Genomic DNA, 18645 nt, shown 5'->3' with positions numbered 1-18645 from the left:
TTCATCAATTTTTTGTAGGCGAACACCAGGACTATGAGACTTGGAAAGAGCAGCTTTAGACACGGGCCCGCTGCAGCAGCAACTTCTGGGATCGAGCAAAGCAGAAAAACAACGGCCACTTGAGTTATTTATTGTAGGGGTTGCCCCCCCGAGCTGTGTATTTTTCCTGACCCACAGGGGTCCCGGGGTTCAGCCATGATGTTACCTGAAAGCTGGGACTGCTCAGGGCTGGAGCGCGGCCCCATCACAGCCTCTCCCAGAGAAGGACAGGGCAGAGGGGCTCTGGGCTGTGGGCAGCGAGGGCCAGCTGGGCTGGCTGGCAGCTCCGGGCACCTCTGGGGCTGTCAGAGAGGGGCTGTTCCAGGGCCCTTTGGGCTTCTGGGGGCTTCTTTGGTCTGATTCTGTAGAAGAGACACAGAACTGAGGCAAGAGCAGCAGGACTACAGCTCCTGGCCCCTCAGATGGACCAATGCGGCCGCTCAGCTGGGCTGTGCCAGCAGATGACAGCTCCCAGCATGCTGAGGAGCCTGATCCTTCCAGCTGGATCCCTGGGGTAGTTTAGTCTAGGCCTTCCTTGGTGAATCCAAGGAATCTCCCTGGGTGCCATCGTCCCCACTTCATCCCTAAGCCTCCCTCAAGACTCTGCCAGCCTGGCAGGGTCACTCAGTCACCCCTGGGGCAGCTCGAGGTGCCACGCAGGGACCTGGGGTGCGGCAAAGGCCTTGGGAGGGCCCCTGAGCAGCCCGGTGCTGGAAGAGCTGTTGAGTGGGGAAAAACTCTTGCTGGTCAGTGGGAGAAAGAGAAAAGGCGACAAAAGCCATGGTTTCTGTTAAGCTTGAGCAAACGTTATGCATTTAATGTGACTGAAGGGCTCTGAGGCCAGGCTCTGCAGTGTGGGGACAGGAAAGGGATGTCCTGGGGGCACGCAGGGCTGTCTGAACATGGAGCTTCTTGGGATGTCCCAAGGAGACATGAGAACAAAGTGGGGCCTGGAGACACTCTGAGGGCAGCTGAGTGCCAAGGGCTGAGGCAGGCCTGTGTCCCCAGGGACACCCTGCCTGTTCCTGCCTGCGTGGTGGCTCCCTGGGACCCGTTGCTGGGGGCAGGTGCCATGTCAACAAGCACTGGGACCTGTGGCTAGCGGCCGGCAGCGTGTCACAGAGGGGCCCTTTGTGACACCCACTGCAGCAGGTGAGCTCAGCGCGGCCGTGGCCCACGGTGGGTCAGTGTCCGTCAGGACGGCGACCGGACAGGAGAGGAGTGCGGTGCTGGCGAGAAGCCCCCGACTGCAGTCCACGTCTTGTCCACGACCCTTGGTGGCCCCGTGGGAACTTGGCGTTTTGCTGAGGCGTTTTGCCGAAGCATTTTTGCCTGAGGCATTTGGGCCGAGGCCTTTTGGCTGAGGCGCTTTGCCTGAGGCACTTTTCCTTGGCCTTTGGGCTGAGGTCTTTTGCCTTGGCCTTTGGGCTGAGGCACTTTGCCTTGGCCTTTGGGCTGAGGCACTTTGCCTTGGCCTTTGGGCTGAGGCACTTTGCCTTTGCCTTTTGGCTGAGGTGCTTTGCCTTCGCCTTTTGGCTGAGGTGCTTTGCCTTCGCCTTTTGGCTGAGGCCTTTTGCTGAGGCCTTTTGCCTGAGGCACTTTGCCTGAGGCGATTTGGCCGCAGCATTTTTCCCGAGGGTGTTCGACTCCACCATTCGGACGCCCTCCGTAGGCAGGCTCCCCTGTGTTCTTTGATTCACAGGATGGAGAGGAGACCCCCCGCCTGCCCCAGGCAGGCCTGGATGGAAGACAGCTCTTCCCAGGAGAGCCGCTCTCCAGGTCTGCAGCTTCCGTCCTCCTACGAGGTGACCACCATGCAGCCCCTCAAGCTCGGTGAGTGAGGGGCCCTGTGGGGCTGGGCAGGGCTGGGGCCCACCAGCACACACTGCAGCACACTGGGATCCCACTTTCCTGGCCAGCTGACAATGAGGGTCCTGGGGGTCAGCCATGATGTTGCCTGAAAGCTGGGACTGCTCAGGGCTGGAGCGTGGCCCCAGCACAGCCTCTCCCAAAGAAGGACAGGGCAGAGGGGCTCTAGGCTGTGGGCAGCGAGGGCCAGCTGGGCTGGCAGGAGGCAGCCGTGCTGTGGGAGCCTGGGCCTTTCCTGCCTGTCTGCCATTGCTTTCCTCAGCCCAGGACACTGGGGCTTTCCCAGGCATGGCAGCTCCTCTGCTGGGCACCCTCCAGCCAGGAGCTGCAAGGGAAGGCCGTGCCAAGGCAGTGGGCAGAGAGCTGGGTGGAGGGCAGATATCCTCTGCCCCCTCCTCTCGCTGGACCCTCTGCAGCTCTCCCTGCTCCTTCCCCCCTTAGATGCCAGCTGGTTGCCCATCTACAAGGAGGAGCAGGAAGCTGTTGATTCCATCCTGGCCTTTGTCACCAGCCCCAACAAGGTAACTGTGGCCAGCTGGAGGGCGGCTGTGCTGCTGTCTGCTGGCAGGGGCTCTGCTGCCGGGCTGCTGGAGGGGTGCTGGCAGGGCAGGGCTGCTTCTCCCGCAGGGCACTGCACCCCCTGTGCTGTGGTCCCGCTGGCTGTGTCCGCCCACTCACAATCTGTGTTTGTGTCTCTGTCCCCTGGCTGGCAGGAGGAGAGAGACAAGGCCACATTTCTCCAGAGCATCTCCGTGCTGTGCAGAAGTGCCTTGAACCATGGCCTGACCCAGGGCCTGGATTTGTTCTGTGACACGTACCAGCTGGCAGAGAACATCAAGGTGAGGGCACTCTGGGCAATGTGGTGAAGGGAGCAAAGCCCCCTGGCACAGGCAGCCTGTGTGGACAGCGCTTGGGCGGGTCAGGGACTGGAGGCCCTGGGTGCTGGCAGCTGCCAGCAGGTGCCATCCGGTTGTGCTCTGCAGGCGCTGCTGGAAGAAGAGCCAAGGGACCAGCTGTGCACAGACCTTCGGCATCTTTCCATGCTGGCTCTGGAGAAATTGAGGTACCTGCCCATCTGTCACGGCCCCCCCGGCCCAGAGGTCCGATGCCACCTGCACGAGTTGTCGAGGAGCTGTTCCCAGCACCCGTGTGCAACCCGTGTCCTGCCCTCTCCCTGCAGCTTGGTGGACACAGCGCTGGAGGGCAAAGCCAAAAGTCTCCTCCGCGCGTGTTTCTCAAGTGTCTTCTGGCTGCCTGCAGAGAAGGAAATGCCAAAAGCAGACCTTGCCCTCTATATCAAGGTAAGTGCTGGCTAAGCTCCAGGGGCCTCCAGCCCCTCTGGCCTGCTCCCTGGCAATCCCATGCTGCCACAGGAGCAGGGATCCCAGGCAGGGCAGGGTCTTTCCCACCCTCATGCCTCTGTCCTTTTCCCATGGGCCTGGCCGCATCCCGTGCCACAGGCAGCTCTACCCCCTAAGACTGTCTATGCCCATGTCTCTCCAGGGAAGTGTGGGCATCCTCCTCCTCCTCCTGTGGCATAGGGGGTTCAGATGGCTCTCCTGGGGCTGGGAGGAACAGCAGAATGACTGCCACTGCTCTCTGTGTTCCTTGCAGACCCTGAACTCCATGGACAGCATGCTGAGGACAGTGGTGCTCAGCTTTCCGGCCTCTCGAGTCAGCGAGGAGCTGCAGGGCATCTTGGAGGTCTGGCACAAGCAAAAAGGGGGGGGTCCCAGGGCTGTTCCTCAGCCTGGAGGGGAGGGTTTGCCCACTGCTGGCTGAGTGGTGCCCAGAGCAGTGCTGAACAGGCAGAGTGCCCTGCAGGGAGGGTGCCCACCTCCTGTGGGGAAGCAGGGGCAGGCCCCAGGCTCTTGTGGAGCACAGGGGCTGCAGAGGGTGGCACCTGCCCTCCTCCTTGGCCATGAGGTTGGCTCTGGGCCTGTGTGCCCGACCTGGGTGGGAATCCAGGGGCAGACACCCCACTGCAGGTTTTGCTGGAGGGGAGAGGAAGCCTTGATGGATGGGGCGAGCATGGCCCAGCAGTGGAGCTGTGCTGCTGGTGTTGGAGTCTGCTCCCAGGGCTCACCCGCTGCTTCTCTTGTCCCAGCTGCTGCTGGACTTCACCAGATGCGAGAGAGAGGCTGTGAGGGAGAGGGCCATGGCAAGGATCGATGTGCTGGCCCGTGTGCTGTCTGATTATTCCACTCTGCAGGTAAGGACCAGGCCCCCTCCAGCCAAGGCCTGCCCCCATCTCTGCTGCTCTCCATGCCAGGGCTGCTGCCCACATGGCTGCTCTGAGAGACGGGGACGCAGGGCTCTGCAAAGCCTGGTCTCTCCAGGAATCCAGCCCTGGGCAGACTCTCAGATGGGGAGCTTTGGCACCACCTTTGTGCCCTCAGCCCTTCTGCTCATGCCTCCCTCATCCAGGCCAATGCCAACGCCAGAAGAGGCACTGCTGGACCTGTCTGCTCTGGGGAGATCCAGCTCCCACTCCTAGGAAAGCTGCTGGGGCGTCTCATCCTTTTCCGGTTCTCCGAGGAACAGACAAGCTGTGCAGCTTTCCATGCTCTTTTTGCCCTGGCTGAGTTCATCTGTAAGTAAAAAAGGCAGAGCAGTGCTGGGCTTTATCTGCTCTATCTCCTGATAGATCTGCTTCCCGACCTCCTTTGCCCCTCCCAGCTGCTTCCCAGAGCTTCCCAGCTGCCACTTTGCTGCAGAGGCTGAGTGCTCTGCTCAAGGCCAGGATCTGCTTGCTGCTGCTCTCCTTCCTCCCCTTGCTTTCAGGGGCTTGCAGCCTGCTGGTTTGTGGGCCCCACAGTCAAAGCCCCTCTTGACTTCCCTGTCCCAAAGCCACGTCTTCCCTGGTGGGGAAGAGCAGATCCCCCACCCTGGCTGGCCCCTCCAGCGCCTGTAGCAAGAAGCTGTTCCTGATGCCCTCCTGAAATCCTGGGCTGCTCCTGTCCTGCCCCCTGGCCAGCAGATGCCAGGGAGGTTTGGTGAGCTTGCTGGCAAAGCTGCTCTGCCTTCCTGACTCTTGTCTGTTTGCCCCGGTGTTTAGTCGAATCCAGGCTACAGGACAGAGCAGACCAAGTCCACTGGGAAGCCGTGACCTCCTCCGCGCTGTGTTCTCTGAGCGCCAGGGACTGTGCCAAGGTGAGGAGCTGCGCCCTTGCTGGGACTCCTGTCCGTGGCACCAGCAGGGCACTGGTGTGAGCCAAAGGACCCCGCAGCAGTGGGGCTGGCGTGCCCTCAGCTCCCTGGGGAGAGGGTTCACGCCGTCCTTGAGCAGGGACAGCATGAGGGCTGCACTCCAGTGGCCCAGCAGCAGCTTCAGCCCCAGCAGGAGCTCCAGTGCTCCTGGCCACCAGCAAGTCCCTGGTTCTCGGTGGGGCCAGCAGCCTGTGCCCATGAGCCCTCCTCCCCCAGCAGGAGGGCCCTCTCTGCTCATCCTCTGCCATGCAGGGACTGCAGGCACTGCTGCCAGCTTTGCTGTGGGCACTGCTGTCAGCAGTGGTGGGCACATCCGGCCAGGGCCCCTCGAGCTGCTCAGCCAAGCAGCACCATCAGGGCACTCAGCGCAACATCTCTTCCTTCCTTGCTGCCATAGACCTTTGGAAAATACCTGCAGTCCCACGAGAGGACGGATGTCATCCTCGTGGCCATCGAGGCGTTGGGAGATGCCAGCATCCTCGACCAGCAGGTGCCCAGCAGCCTGCTGGATGTGGCCTTGGAAGACCCGGACGTCTGGCTGACGGACGTAAGTGGCCTGTGGCTGCATTGTTGTGCCCTTCAGCCCTCTTGGGCCTTGTTCCTCCCTGCATCCTTCCCTCCCAAGGACACGTGACTCGGGCCCCCCAAGCCACCTCAAGGCAGCAGAGAGGAATGGGAAGGGCAACTGAGCACATGGCTGCACTCCGGGGGCAATGCCATCCTCACCTGTATCCCCTGCAGGCGCCCAAGATAGTCAGCAGCATCCTTGAGAGCCTGCCATACTGCAGCACACAGGCAGCGTGGGAGAAAGCGGAGTCACTGCTTCGCCTGATGACCAACCTGTACCCCACCACAGTGGTCATCCTCCTGTGCAAGGCGGCTCTTCAAGGAGACAGGTACTGGCCCTGATGGCCTTGAGGGTGGGCTTGTTCCCTCAAGAACAAGGGGGAGAGGGACCCCGAGACTCTCTGGCTGCCAGAGCCAAGGAATGCTGCGGGACAGCCTGCAGAGTCAGGCCCTCCATCCCCCCACGCTTTCCAGCCCTGCTTCACAGCAGCCAAAGCTGGCCCAGCCAGCCCAGAGCCAGCAGGGTGCTCCAGCCCCACGGGGAACACGCCCTCAGCCCCGTCCTGCCCGCGCGGGCAGGGCCCCCAGGGACGTGCAGCCAGGGCTCCAAGGGGTGGGTTCTGGGGGGCTGCTCCAGGCCACAGCACTGTGGCTGAGGCAGCCCTGCTGACAGTGCTCTGCCTTCCAGCACTGCGCCGGAGCTGTGGGAGCTGATGTCCTCCATGCCGGAGACGCTGGCCAAGATCTTGGAGGACTTTGCCAACCTGCTGCACAGACAGTGCTTCCGCTGCTCCGCAGAAGGCCCCCGCACCCAGCCCATGGCTGTGAGTGACCACTAAAGGCCCTGGTCCCCTCCCACCAGCCCTGCAGGCTCTGCCGGCCTCTCACGGCTCTGTTTGCTCCTGCAGTCATCCTCCAGGAAGGCTGAGTGGGAGGATTTGGCTGACGAGCCCGACATCGAGAGCCATCAGGGCTGTCCAAACGAGAGGACGGCCAGGCTGCTGCTGGAAGGGCTCGTCGGGCTGTCACAGAGAGCCGAGATGGTGAGCAGGGCGGTGTGAGGGGCAGCCCTGTTGGCAAATGGGGGCTGGGGCTGTGTGGAAAGCAGTGGTTTGGCCTGGCCTGGGACTCAGAACGTGGAGTGACTGCTCCAAACACCCTCCCTGCCATGGTGGGGCCTGGGGTGGCTGCCTGGGGAGCTTTTCAGGCACGGCCCTCTTCACCCAATGGACATTCTCTTCTCTCTACAGGCCAGAAACATTGAACTCTTCCTGCCGGGCATGATGAAGATCCTGCAAGCTGGCAGCGAAGATGCCCAGATGAAGATCCTGCTGGCCTTGCGAAACGTTCTGCGTCAGCTGAAGAAGACCAAGGCCAGCTTCATCGCTGTGCAGCTTGTGGGGAGGCTCCTGCCCCTCTTTGACTCGGTAAGGCTGATGTGGAGCCTAAACCCCTCAGATGGGTGCTGGGCAATGACAGCTACCCTGCAGCCCAGCCCTGTGAGCAGCACTTGGAGCCAGCTCCGCTCCCCTGGGCTCTCCTGGGATGGCTTCTGGGCCATGCAGCCTAGTCCTGCTTCCTCTGGGATGTGAGGCCGGAGCCGCTGCCCTCCCCTCAGCCATGATCAGGGCCCTCTGCACTGTGGGCAGGGAGCTGCTGTTTGCAAAACTCCCTTTTCCTGCTTCCTGCCAGGAGTGCAGTGAGCTGCGAGAGCTGTCCATCCGCATGCTCACGGAGCTGCTGCAGTTGGTGGTCGGCAGGGATGAGAAGAGGATGAGGAAGGAGGTGTGGCGAGCACTGGTACCTCTCCTCTTCCGCATGAGCGACCAGGTCCCCAGCGTGGCCAAGGTACAGTGCTGAAGGCTGAGCCCTGACACACAGAGGGCTGAGCTGACACCCCCCAGGGCTCCTGGGCATCGGGGCAAGGGCAGCTGGCAGCAGGCAGCGCTCCCCCAGCACAGCCCGTGGGAAGGTCCATGCGGAGCCAGCGCCAGCAGGGCCGGAGAAGCTGGCACGGCCCTGTGCAACACCTGCCCTGCCTGCTCCTGCAGGGCTCAGCAGCAGCCTGTGACCACCACAGCCTGAGCAGGGGCATCCCCACAGGCTGTGTCAGAGGCCAGGCCTTTGGGCCTCCATGCCTGTCCTCCAGGGTTGTCCCCAAAGGCTCCCAGACATTTGGGCTAGGGCATGTCCCAGCTTCCTAAAGGCAGGATCCCCCAGGAACAAAGCCAAGATGTCTCCTTGCCCAGGCCCCTGGGCCATCCCTGAGCTCATGCTGTCCTGCAGGCCTCCAGGGAAGCCCTTCTTGCTGCCGCAGAGCTGCTGAAGTGGAAGACGCTCAAGCACCTGCTGCAGAGAGAGCGGCTGTGGGAGCTTGGAGCGTGCTTGGTAAGGACAAGCTGAGGGGCCCAGGCTGGGGGAGGGCTGCCCCCATCCCATGTCTGGGCTGGGGGCTCTGCAGCTGGGCAGAGCCTGGAGCTGCATCCCTGTTGCTGCCCTCAAGAACAGAGCCCCAGGGGCTCTTCTGCTGGCCCCTGTCCCTTCCCTGTAGCCAGCAGGAGGGGAGGCCTCTCCGTCCCAGGGGGTGCTGGCGGGAGGCACTGCTCCAGCCAACTGCCCCAGGGACAGCCCTGGAGAGACATGCCTTGTTCTCTCTGCAGCTTCAGAAGAGCAGGAGCAGGGCTGAAGACTTCATCCACCAGAGCCTGCCCTACCTGCAGGACCCTCAGGCCAACGTGCGCCTGGCGGCCGTCAGGTTCATCGGTGAGTGCCAGCCCCTGCGGTGCCTCTGGGGCAGCCTGACCCCTGTGCCACTGCTGCCCCAGCAACGAGGGGCAGTCCTGGGGCTGCCCCAGCCCCGGCCACCCCGGGCAGGGCCTTGCCTCCCTCTGCCAGCCCTGCCCACGCAGCGGGGCTTGGTGGCCGCCTTGCTCAGTCCCACTGCCCTGAGCTTCTGGGGGCTCCTGGGCTCAGCCCTGCTGAGGGGGAGGAGGGTAGGTCTGGGGGCCCTGCTGCTGGGAGCAGGCTGGGGAGCAGGGGCTAATGGAGCTCTGTGCCCAGGACTCATCACACGGCGCCTGAGGGAGCAGATCACAGAGAGTCAGGCTGACATCCTGAGCGGTGAGTGGGGAGTGTGGTCTGTCAGGAATCCAGAGGCTCTCTGCAGACGGGGGGTTTTATCTGGGCTCTGTTTCTCTCTGTCGCAGCACTTCAGCCCTTGGAGAATGACTGGGACATCTCTGTCAGCTCCCTGGCAGCTCGGACAACCTCCATTCTGAGGAGTCCTTGCGTGCAGCAAAGACCAAGAGGCCTCCTGCGAGCACTGCGCTGCTGCTGGCCGTGAGCCCGGCAGAGGTGCAGCTTGCCTTGGCTAAAGGACTGGGGCTGAATAAAGCTGCAACAACGTGCCCAAAGCCCTGGTGTCCTTCAGCTGCACGGTGCTGAGTGTGCCGAGCCGACCGTGTCCTTCCTGGGCTGTCCCGCAGGCAGCGGGACGCTCCCCCCTCAGCACCCCTGGCCCCAGGCTTGTGGGACAAGCTGAGCCCTGGCTGGGGCTTTCCCCGGGAGAAGCCGCCTTGGCTAAAGGACAAGCTGCTGCCCGAGCCTTCTCTCCCCATTTCAGGGCCACTGCCAATGTCACCCTGCCCTCTGCCGGTGTGAAGCTATTCCCCCTTGTCCTGTCACTCCAGGCCCTAGTCCAAAATCCCTCCCCAGCTCCCTTGGAGCCTCTTTTAGGCACTGGAAGGGGCTGGAAGGTCACCCCAAAACCTTCTCTTCTCCAGCCTGGGCAGCCACAGTTCTCCCTGTGTCCCCACACGGTGCCCCACTCTGTGACCCCTGTGTCCTCCCAGACCCAGCACCCCAGGAGGTGGCACAGCAGCAAGCCCTGTGCTGCAGCTGCCACAGGACCAGGAGCTCACCCGGAGACATTGCCAGACTACAGATTGTCCTACATCATGACCACTGCCCTCAAACTTCCCCCACAGCAGCTTGGGCTCCCTCCCCTCCCTTAGTCCATCCCCCCAGGCCTGCTGAGGTGGCACTTTTGGGGCAGTCATGCTTATTTTGGGCAGTGGGATGTGTCAGCAGCTCTGGGAGATGGAGGGTGGCAGGTCTGGGGGGGGCTTTGGGCTGAGTGTGGCTGCGGGGGTTGGCTGTCTCCCAGAGATTGGAATGTCACAGCTGCAGGGCCCAAATCCCCCTCCAACACCCCAAAAGGCTTCACTTGTCCCCAAACTACAGGCACAGAGCCCTTTAGTTTTCTGCAGGGGGCCTCAAATTTCATCCCTGGTATCCCAAACTATCCCCATCGGCCTTGAATTGTAGCTGCAGAGCCACACGTTTCCTTGGTGGACTCCAAATTCCATCTCCGGTACCACAAAATGCCCCACTGAGCCCTGCATTGCAGCTGTGTGGCCTCAAAGGGTCTCCGGTGACCCTCCCCAGGCACTGAAGGATGGAATCATGAAGGAACGCTCAGCCCTGAGTGGGCTGCAGAGGATCCCAGAGCTCCTGGGAAGTGCTGGGGCTCCAGAGCTTGAAGCTGGAAATGAGTGAAGAGCTCTGTATTACACTTGTGGCATGGAAAGCCCTGGCAGGGTGGTTTCTGCTGGGGGGCTTGGGGTGCACTGAAGGCCTCAGGAGGCTTTGTGTGTGATCATGAGGAAGCTTTTCTTGATGGAAATGGTTGTCAGGCTTTGGAAGGGGCTGCCCAGAGAGGTGGCAACACTTGTAATGTTTTTTCAACTAATTTTTATTTCCTTCAAAGAGGGGCTTTTCTTTTTGCTATTCCTTAATATAGCAGGTTTGCATTAAAGGGAATCTTGTCTAATTTCCAATTATTTTCCTGTTTTAAGTAGTGTAGCTTTTTAATCAGAGTGTCGTTTCCCAATTCTTTTAAAATTGAAATAAAATTATTTTTTTCACTTCAGCTTCCTCTACTTTCTAGAAGAAATATCTGTTAATGTATCTAATGAAAATTAGAGCAATGTAGGTACTTTCAGACAGTGTAAGATAAGCATGTGCTGTTTTTCTGTACCACTGAATGTCTGATTTTTACCGTGGGTCACCATTCTGAATTTGTACAAAATCCTGATGAAATTTAAGGATTTAGATCAAAATAATTTATGAGGCAAAACAAACCAAAAAATTCTTACTGTTTGTGACACTAACACAGAACCTTAAGTCTGAAATTGGAGAAGGATGGCCATGTGCTCTGGTAAGTTGGTATATCAGAGTGTATGGAATAGAAGTTCCTTGTTCTCGGTCTAATCAAGCCATTTAGAGTGTCCTTGTACAGAATTGTGCACATTTATTTATATGATAACCTGCTGAAATATAATTAGCTACCCCTATGCATGTGAGAACAGTCCAGTAGTTAGCACTGAAAATTCTGTATCTGAGACACTGAATGAAAAGGAAAGTTGCTGAGAGGCTTGTTTGGGGGAGAGTGTTTTTTTGGTTTGTTTTTGTCTTTTAGGTCCAAATGATCATGATCATGAAAATCAGTCTTGTTACAGACAAAAACTGTAAAGGCATTTAAACGCTTTCAGACATTGTAACCATTTTCCTTTCTTTCACATTCTCACCCCTTGCAAATCAGAGACAGTTCCTAGAGGACAGGAGAATAAAACAAACAAAAAAAGAAATTATTTTTCTACTGTGTCAGGCCTGTGTCAGGTCTGTTTTGAATGCATTTGAATCCTGCTGCTTCCAGGCTCTTTTTCAGGTAGCACCAGATAAATACCTATGAACTGCTGAGATGAGAGTGATCATTCTTACTTCACACAATGTTTCTCTTTTTTTTTCCTATCCTGTGTCCCTTTTGTGTTCTGTGCTATGGAGTGACTATATTTTTGTTCTAAGTTAATTCACTGCTGCTGGTTTGGGTACAACTAATGTCAAGCAGCAAACCTGTAACATGCCAGAAACAGGCTACAGTGTGTTGAAGACACAGCTTATGTTTGACTGTGTGTAAATACAGAGAGTTAGTTGGGTTTATCTGATAGCCTGGCAGAAAGAGAGAGGAGCAGGACAAACTGTTTTCAGTAACTGTGCTGTTCAGACACCTGATAAGATGGAGAGTGCTTTGGAACTACTGATATGCTTTGAATAAGAAAAGAATAATCAGGTCCATTGGCACTGGCTCATCAGGAAGGAAGTAAAATGCCAGCACTTTTACATGAGCAAAAGGAAATGTTTTAGACACTTTGGACCATTTTTGCATTGAAATTAAATAGCAGGGTGCTTTTGAGTGTGCTGCAATGAGTGGAAGGATTTATTACCTTGACAGAATGACAGGTGAATGTGTTTAGAGAGGAGTCCTCAGCAACAAGAACAGCTCTTTGGATAAGTGGCCACATCTCTTCATGCTTTTGGTAGAGATTCATGAATTCTATCCTTTCTTTCTCCATGAAGTGCAGTGGCTCACTTACAATGGGCAGTTTTTCAGAGTGTCACATCCTTGTGCATTTTGTAATATCCTGGCAGCATGTTTGATATTGGGTGTGTAACAGGTTGTTCATAAAATAATGCTGGATCATTGACTGGTGTGTCCTCTGCCTTCAGTCCCTGGGTATTTTCATGTTCCAAAAAGAATATATCTCAGCCTGTGCTGGGAAGGGAAGGTGTGATTCACCATTAACTTACCCCAGCAGGCATGAAACATGCTCAGATGCACTATTATCTTCTCAAAGTTGACTGATTTTTATTTCTGTACCTTTTCAAAATTTATTTCTAGGTTCTTTCACATGCTTACAATTAATTTTGGGATATTCAAATTCGATGAATGGAAGTGCAAGAACACATTTGATTGATTTTGGATTCTAATTGATTCCTGTCAATGAGATTCCTGTGACACTCTGAAATCAGTGATATGTGATTCAACAAAGGCACCACTGTTCTGTACATTAGGTAGCAGTCGGGAATTTAGGAACTAAATGTTCACAAGCTATAAATTGACAAAATGTTTATATTTCAGTAGCCCTTTGTTTGGCATTTATTCACCCAAATATATTCCTTGGGAAAGTTAGTTTTCCAAAGTGCAGGCTTTCAGTAAAAGAAAGGTCATTGAATTAAGGTCTATTAAATTTTAGCTAAAAACACAAGGCTCCATCTGGATGTAAAATAATTTAAGTATTTCCTGCAGGCAACCTTCATGCTTTAGAGCTGTTGCTCAAAGGTTTCATTCTTCTATGAAGGTGTCAACTGTAAATATAAAAATGCATCACTGAGAATGTAATGGTTCAAAGATTCTAACTGAAATAAAAATTCCTGCCTGGGGAAAGCACTATAATCAAAATAAAGTGGTCTTAACTTTTTTTTTCCTGTGGAGGCCACACTTGAAAAGAGTGCTTCAAGGCAGCAGGGTTGGTAGGGAATGCCAATTTTGATTTATTTATTTATTTATTTATTTATTTATTTATCTACTCTCCCCCACAGATGATGATAGTCCAGCTTTGGAATCAGCAATACACTTCAGCCACTAATACAAGGCAATATGTGAGCTGCTGCTGCTTCCAAAATGCAGTATCCTGGCATTTCAGTCAACTTTATAATCTGGCCAAAACCCACTTGGCAAGATTAAAATCTAGCTTCTGAAACACTTTTGTTTCTGAAAGCTTTTGATGTCTTTTTATATCTTTTAACATATATTCAATTTCTTGGGAGCAGTGGCCAGGATGTACACTTGATGGATGACTGGGGTGGGGAGTTTCCCCCCACCCCCTACTTTTTTTTTCCTTCCCTTTAATTTTAAAAAGAGGTGTGATAACTGTGCATTAGGTAAGGCTGGAACATGAATCCTGCAGATGCAGCTGTTTGACAACATTAACGTGGGGGGGTTTGTACCATTGTTAGGTAAGTTAGCAGAGATTTTCCAAGCTAAGAAGGACAGCCTGCTGCCAAGCTCTGGCATCTGTCTTAAGAAATCTTTTGCTTCAAGGATGCCCTGAGGAAAATGATGGCTGGATGCTTTTCTGAAGGCACAAAGGGCCTGTTTTCTCTTCCATAGCATTCAGAATGGGACTCCTTGTTCCAGCCTGCCTGCTCAGGGTTTTGTGGTGCTGGGTTAGGGTTTTCATGTGGTTTTTCTCCTGGGATAAAGTTGTGTACAGTGAATATTGATTATTCATCCCATGTCTGGGTCACTGTCTACATCTTGAATTTGACCCAGAGCCTGTGTAAATGAGGAATGCATTGAAACAAAGTCAAGGATCCTTCAGTGACTTGTTTTTGTGAGTTCAATCTTCTGAGACCTCTGATGAGTCTGGCAGGGAAGTGCCTGTGTGCAGAGGGGCAGGGAAACAGAGTCCCAGCAGAGCAGCAGTGCCAGGGAGCAGCAGCATTTGGCCTGTTGAGAGCTGCTCTTTTTCTCCTGCCACCCTCCCCTTCTGGGCCTCGGCTGAGGCCTCAGTGCTCTGGGCCTTGGTCCCTGGGCTGGGCTGGGTCAGTCCTGTGGCCATGGCACTCCTGGCATGAGCTGGGCTCCACTGCACTCTTTCCACCACACAAGGAGCTCCATTTGCTCCAGGCACAGCCTGAAGCCTCAGCTCTTCTTCTCCAGGGCTCTCAAGAAGAAGGCCAAGGAGCAGACTCTCCAGAGGGTCCCTGCCTTGCTGGTTTCTCCCTGGAGTCCGTGTGCTGCCCTCAGGGTCCCACTGTGGGGGCAGAGGGGCTGAGGCTGCTCCAGCTGGTGCTGGTGGTGGCCAGTGCCCCTGGAGATGGCAAATGGGGCCTGAGGAGCCCGGGGCCGATTCTCTGCTGCTGTGCTGGGGAGCGGGGCTGGCCCTGGGGCTGCAGGAGCTGCCTGAGCTGAGGATGTGCTGAGCATTGCAGACCCAGAGGGCCTGTCCCTGAGCTCCATGGCCTCCATGTCCTGCTGCAGGGCCAGACCTGAGTGTGCTGCTCTGCTGGGCTGGGGCAGGGGCAGGGAGATGGGGGGACCAGGGAGGGGCTGGACTGGGCAGTGCCAGGGAGGGGAAAACCACAATGTTGAGCTGAAGTGTGTGAGTGGGCAGGGTGGGGGCTCTGCCCCACCTAGGGCACCTCTGGAGTCAGCGTTTCCTTTGGCAGCACACCTTATCTCAGACAAGATAGTTTTCCAATGTTGGCTTTCCCCCCTCTTTCCCAAGGTTTTCTTTTTTGTTTTTTGTTCCCCTGAGGGGAAAAGGGGGAATAGAAGCACATGCTGATCTCTGTTTTTATCTGTATACAAAAGGGAGCTGGGGTGGGGAGGGAGGGGGGAAACAAAGCGATTTCTCTCTCTATTCTCTCTCTTTTATCCCATTCCCGCCTCCCTCGCCACACCCCGGGCGACTGTTTCACCGCCGCCCCTCCTCGCCCGTCCCGCGGGGCAGCTCTTTTAGCTCCGGGGCGGCGGAGACTCCCCCGGCGCGGCCCTTTGGTTTTCCTTGGTTTATTCTCCGGAGCTGATTCCGTTCCGAGCTCGCCCCCCCTCTCTGGCGACCCCCGCCAGGGCCCGTCCCGGGGCGGCTCCTTCAGTGCCACGGGCGGCGGGGACCCCTCGGGGCGGCTCCCCCAGGGCCCCGCCCGCCGCCGCCGCTCCCCGGGGCCCTCCCCGCTTCCTGCCGGGATCGGACACCGCCGGCGGCCCCGGCCCTGCCGGGCTCCATCAGCCTGAGCAATTGCTGCCAAGGAGGGGCCGGGGGCTTCCTCTTGGCCTTCGTCTCCCTGGCGCTGGGGCTCGGCTTCTACCTGCGCCAGAAGGTGAGGGGGGTCCCAGGGGGTCGTGTGTCCCCCCAGAGCGTCTGTGCCCCCCCGGGGACCCCCCACCCCGGTGTCACCCCCTTTTCTCTCCCCACAGAGCTCCTGAGCCGCCGGCGGCCGCAGCCCCTCCCCAGGGCCTCGGGCCCAGCCTGGACCCCTCTTGTCCCTGTGAGGATTTTGGGGGGGTCGTGTGTCCCCCCCTCCCCTGCTGCCACTCCTGATCCCAGGAAAGCTTCCCAGTTCTCCCCAGTCCCGGTTATTGCGGGGCAGTGGGGAAGGGGCTTGGGGGAATCCCAAGGGGTGTAGCCGAGTTTGGGGGGGGCAGAACAGGCCCCGGGATGGATCGGGAATGGGGACCCCCCTGTGTTCCCCCTGTCAGCCCGCTCTGGGGGGGCTCTGGGAGGGCACCTGCCCCTCAATAAGGCACCCAGCACACTTAGAAAGGTGCTGGGAACCCCCTAAACCTCCACACAGGCTCTGCAGGACTGCCTAAACATACTCAAAGCCCACCCAGGATCCCACCCAACCCCTTCTCTGGGGGGACTTCTCTGGGCACTGGTGGTGCTGGGAGCCCACCTGGCTGCGGGCGAGGAGCTCTCGGGTGAGTGGGGGGTGGGAAGGGGGCGGTCAGTGGGAAAAGGGGGGTCAGAGGGGACAGAAGGGGTGGTGGGACCCCAAACTGAGTGGGAGGGGAGTGGGACCCCCCAAAAGTGGGGGGAGGAGGGGCACTGAGGATGCCCTCTGGAGCCCTGTCAGAGCCCTGACACTTCTGGGGTGACTCCAGGAACAGCCTTCACTGGCCCAGGGACATTCATCTCCCCAGCCTGGCACACATCCCCTGCAAATGGCCCTGTCTCCTCCATCACCCTCCTCTGCCTTCCTGGCCTGGCCCTTTCATTCCACACCAGCAATGCAGCCTGGGCACCATCTCACCTGGGCACTCAGAGGGCTTCTGTGAGCAGGAGGGGCAGATTTCTCTGGAAGGTGCATTTGTCCCCTGTCCCATGGCACAGGGCACAGCTCAGAGTGTGAAAACACTCCCAGGCGCACAGATCCTGGAGAGCTTTTTCAAGACAAAAATAGGGAGAGGAAGAAGAAAAGAGGCCAAATTAGAGAGATGAAAGGTGCCCCAAAAATCAGGAGCTTCCTCTGAGCCATGTTTCCATAATGGAATCAATGGTGGGATATTTACTTTGATAAGTAGCTGCACAAAACTATTGATGTAGACGATGAAAGAATCAGCTTAATAGAATATATAGAAGGTGTTGTCAATGGAAACAAATGGAGAAAAAGTGTTGAGATTAAAAAAAAAAAAAAATCAAAGGTCTGGCAATGCTGGCCAAGAAGCCTTCAGCAATTATCAAGAGTCCTGTTCTGCAGAGGTTTCAAGTGTCTCCTAAATTCCACACTCGTGGCTTCAGGCCATGACTTGCCAGAGCAGTCCCAGAGCTGGCCACTGCCCAGAGATGCCCTGGGGCAGCTCCAGTGCCCAAGTGGGACAAGTGGCCCAGGGTGTGTGGGAGCCCTTTGGAGCAGGAGCTGGTGGGCAGGAAGGGCCCATCTGGGGAGGGTGAGGGAATCCCCCCCTGCAGCCCTGCTGCCCAGGCTGAGGAGGGTCCTCTCCAGCCCACAGCCCATCGTGTGCCCTTGGGGGCTGCGCTGCCGGGGCTGTTCCCGGGCACTGACTGGGGAATCTCCCGGGGTGCCCCGCGCGAGGCGGGGGCGGGGCGGAGGGCGGGCAGGGGGCGTGGCCGCGCGCTGATTGGCTGCGGCGGGGGTGTCTCCACCCGCAGCGCGCGAAGGGCGCCATCTTTGGCGCGTGGGGGATTCGGGGGCGGCGGCCCCGGGAAAAGCTGCGCTTGGGTGTGTGAGCTGGGGGGGTCTGCGGGGGGAGCGGGGTCTGGGGATCCCCTCGGGGGCTGCGGGGAGCGCGGCTGGGGGTGGAAAGGCTGGAGGGCTCGGGAGGGCTTAGCAGAGGAGTTCAGGGGTTCCCGAGGAGATTTTGAGGGGTCCCTGAGGGGGTTCGGTGTCCTGAGGGGAGTCGTGGGGGGGGGGGGCGGGGGAGGGAGGTTGAAGGTTCCTGAAGGGGTTTGGGAGTCCCTGAGGGAGTTTTGGTTTCTGAGGAGATGAAGGGCTCACAGGTGGGCTTGGGGGATCTCTGAGGGGGTTTGGGGGCTCTGGGTGGGTTTTGCAGGGACGTTTGCATCAGTTTTTGTGGTCCCTAAATGGTTCCAGACGGCTTTGAATCTCCCTTAGAGGGACTGGGGGGACCCCTGAATGGGCTTGGGGGGTCCCAGGTGTGTTTTGTGGGTCACTGAGAGGTTTAGGGAGCACAGTGGGCTGTACTGGGGGCACTGGGCTGTACTGGGAGGGCACTGGGGGGGGCTCAGGTGTCCCACGACAATGGGGCCCAGCTCCAGGAGAGATGTGGGGAGCAGTGAGGAGGTACTGGTCTGTACTGGTCTGTAGTGGTCTGTACTGGTCTGTCCTGGTTTGTACCCCCAATCCCCAAAGCCCCTCCCCAGCTCCCCCAGGACCCTCCCACACCCCAAAGCCCCCCAGGCCCCCTTCAGGCCCCTGAGTTGGTCCTGCTGCCCCTTGAGCATCTGCAGCTGCTGCAGAACCAGGCATTTCATCAGCAAATGTGCAGCTGACACCAAGCTGGGGGTGTGTTGATGTGCTGGAAGGCAGGAGGGCTTTGCAGAGGGACCTGTCTGAGGAAGAGTGTGTCAGCAGGAGCAGGGAAGTTGTTGTTGGGCTGGAGTGAGCGCTGGTGAGGCCACCCCTGGAGTGCTATGTCCAGCTCTGGGCCCCTGAGTTGAGGAAGGCCCTGGAGGGGCTGGAGCAGGTGCAGAGAAGAGCAGGGAGGCTGGGGAAGGGAGTGGAGCACAGATGGTGTGAGGAGAGGCTGAGGGAGCTGGGGTTGCTGAGGCTGGAGAAAAGGAGGCTCAGGGGAGACCTCCTGACTGTCTGCAAGTCCCTGCCAGGAGGTTGGAGCCAGGTGGGGGTGGGGCTGTTGTGCCAGGAAGCAGCAGTAGGACAAGAGGGCTGGGTCTTGAGCTGTGCCAGGGGAGGTTTAGGTTGGATATTAGGAAGCAATTTTTTGCAGAGAGAGTAATCAGGCCTTGGAATGGGCTGGGCAGGGAGGGGGTGGAGTCAGCGTCCCTGGAGGTGTTGAAGGTGAGAGTGGATGTGGCCTCAGTGCCATGGTCTGGGAAGCACGGCGGGGTTGGA

General features: G+C 57.7%; 1 protein-coding gene across 1 annotated transcript; it reads left to right on the top strand.

Annotated features, from left to right (window-relative positions):
• The first annotated feature begins 1602 nt into the window (after positions 1-1602).
• Positions 1603-7277, top strand: LOC135404960 (uncharacterized). The gene is made up of 14 exons (XM_064639684.1): positions 1603-1872; positions 2350-2429; positions 2622-2747; positions 2892-2971; positions 3089-3209; positions 3523-3612; positions 4016-4120; positions 4336-4501; positions 4967-5061; positions 5516-5665; positions 5860-6014; positions 6374-6509; positions 6594-6728; positions 6936-7277. Exons 1-14 carry the CDS (start codon positions 1743-1745, stop codon positions 7275-7277), a joined length of 1911 nt encoding a protein of 636 aa, XP_064495754.1. The 5' UTR covers positions 1603-1742.
• Positions 7278-18645: the final 11368 nt, after the last annotated feature.

This window comes from Pseudopipra pipra, chromosome W (assembly GCF_036250125.1).
Source record: "Pseudopipra pipra isolate bDixPip1 chromosome W, bDixPip1.hap1, whole genome shotgun sequence".
Classification (NCBI taxonomy): domain Eukaryota; kingdom Metazoa; phylum Chordata; class Aves; order Passeriformes; family Pipridae; genus Pseudopipra; species Pseudopipra pipra.
The sequence above is the reverse complement of the archived record's forward strand: the minus strand, read 5'-3'. Positions and strand labels throughout refer to the sequence as shown.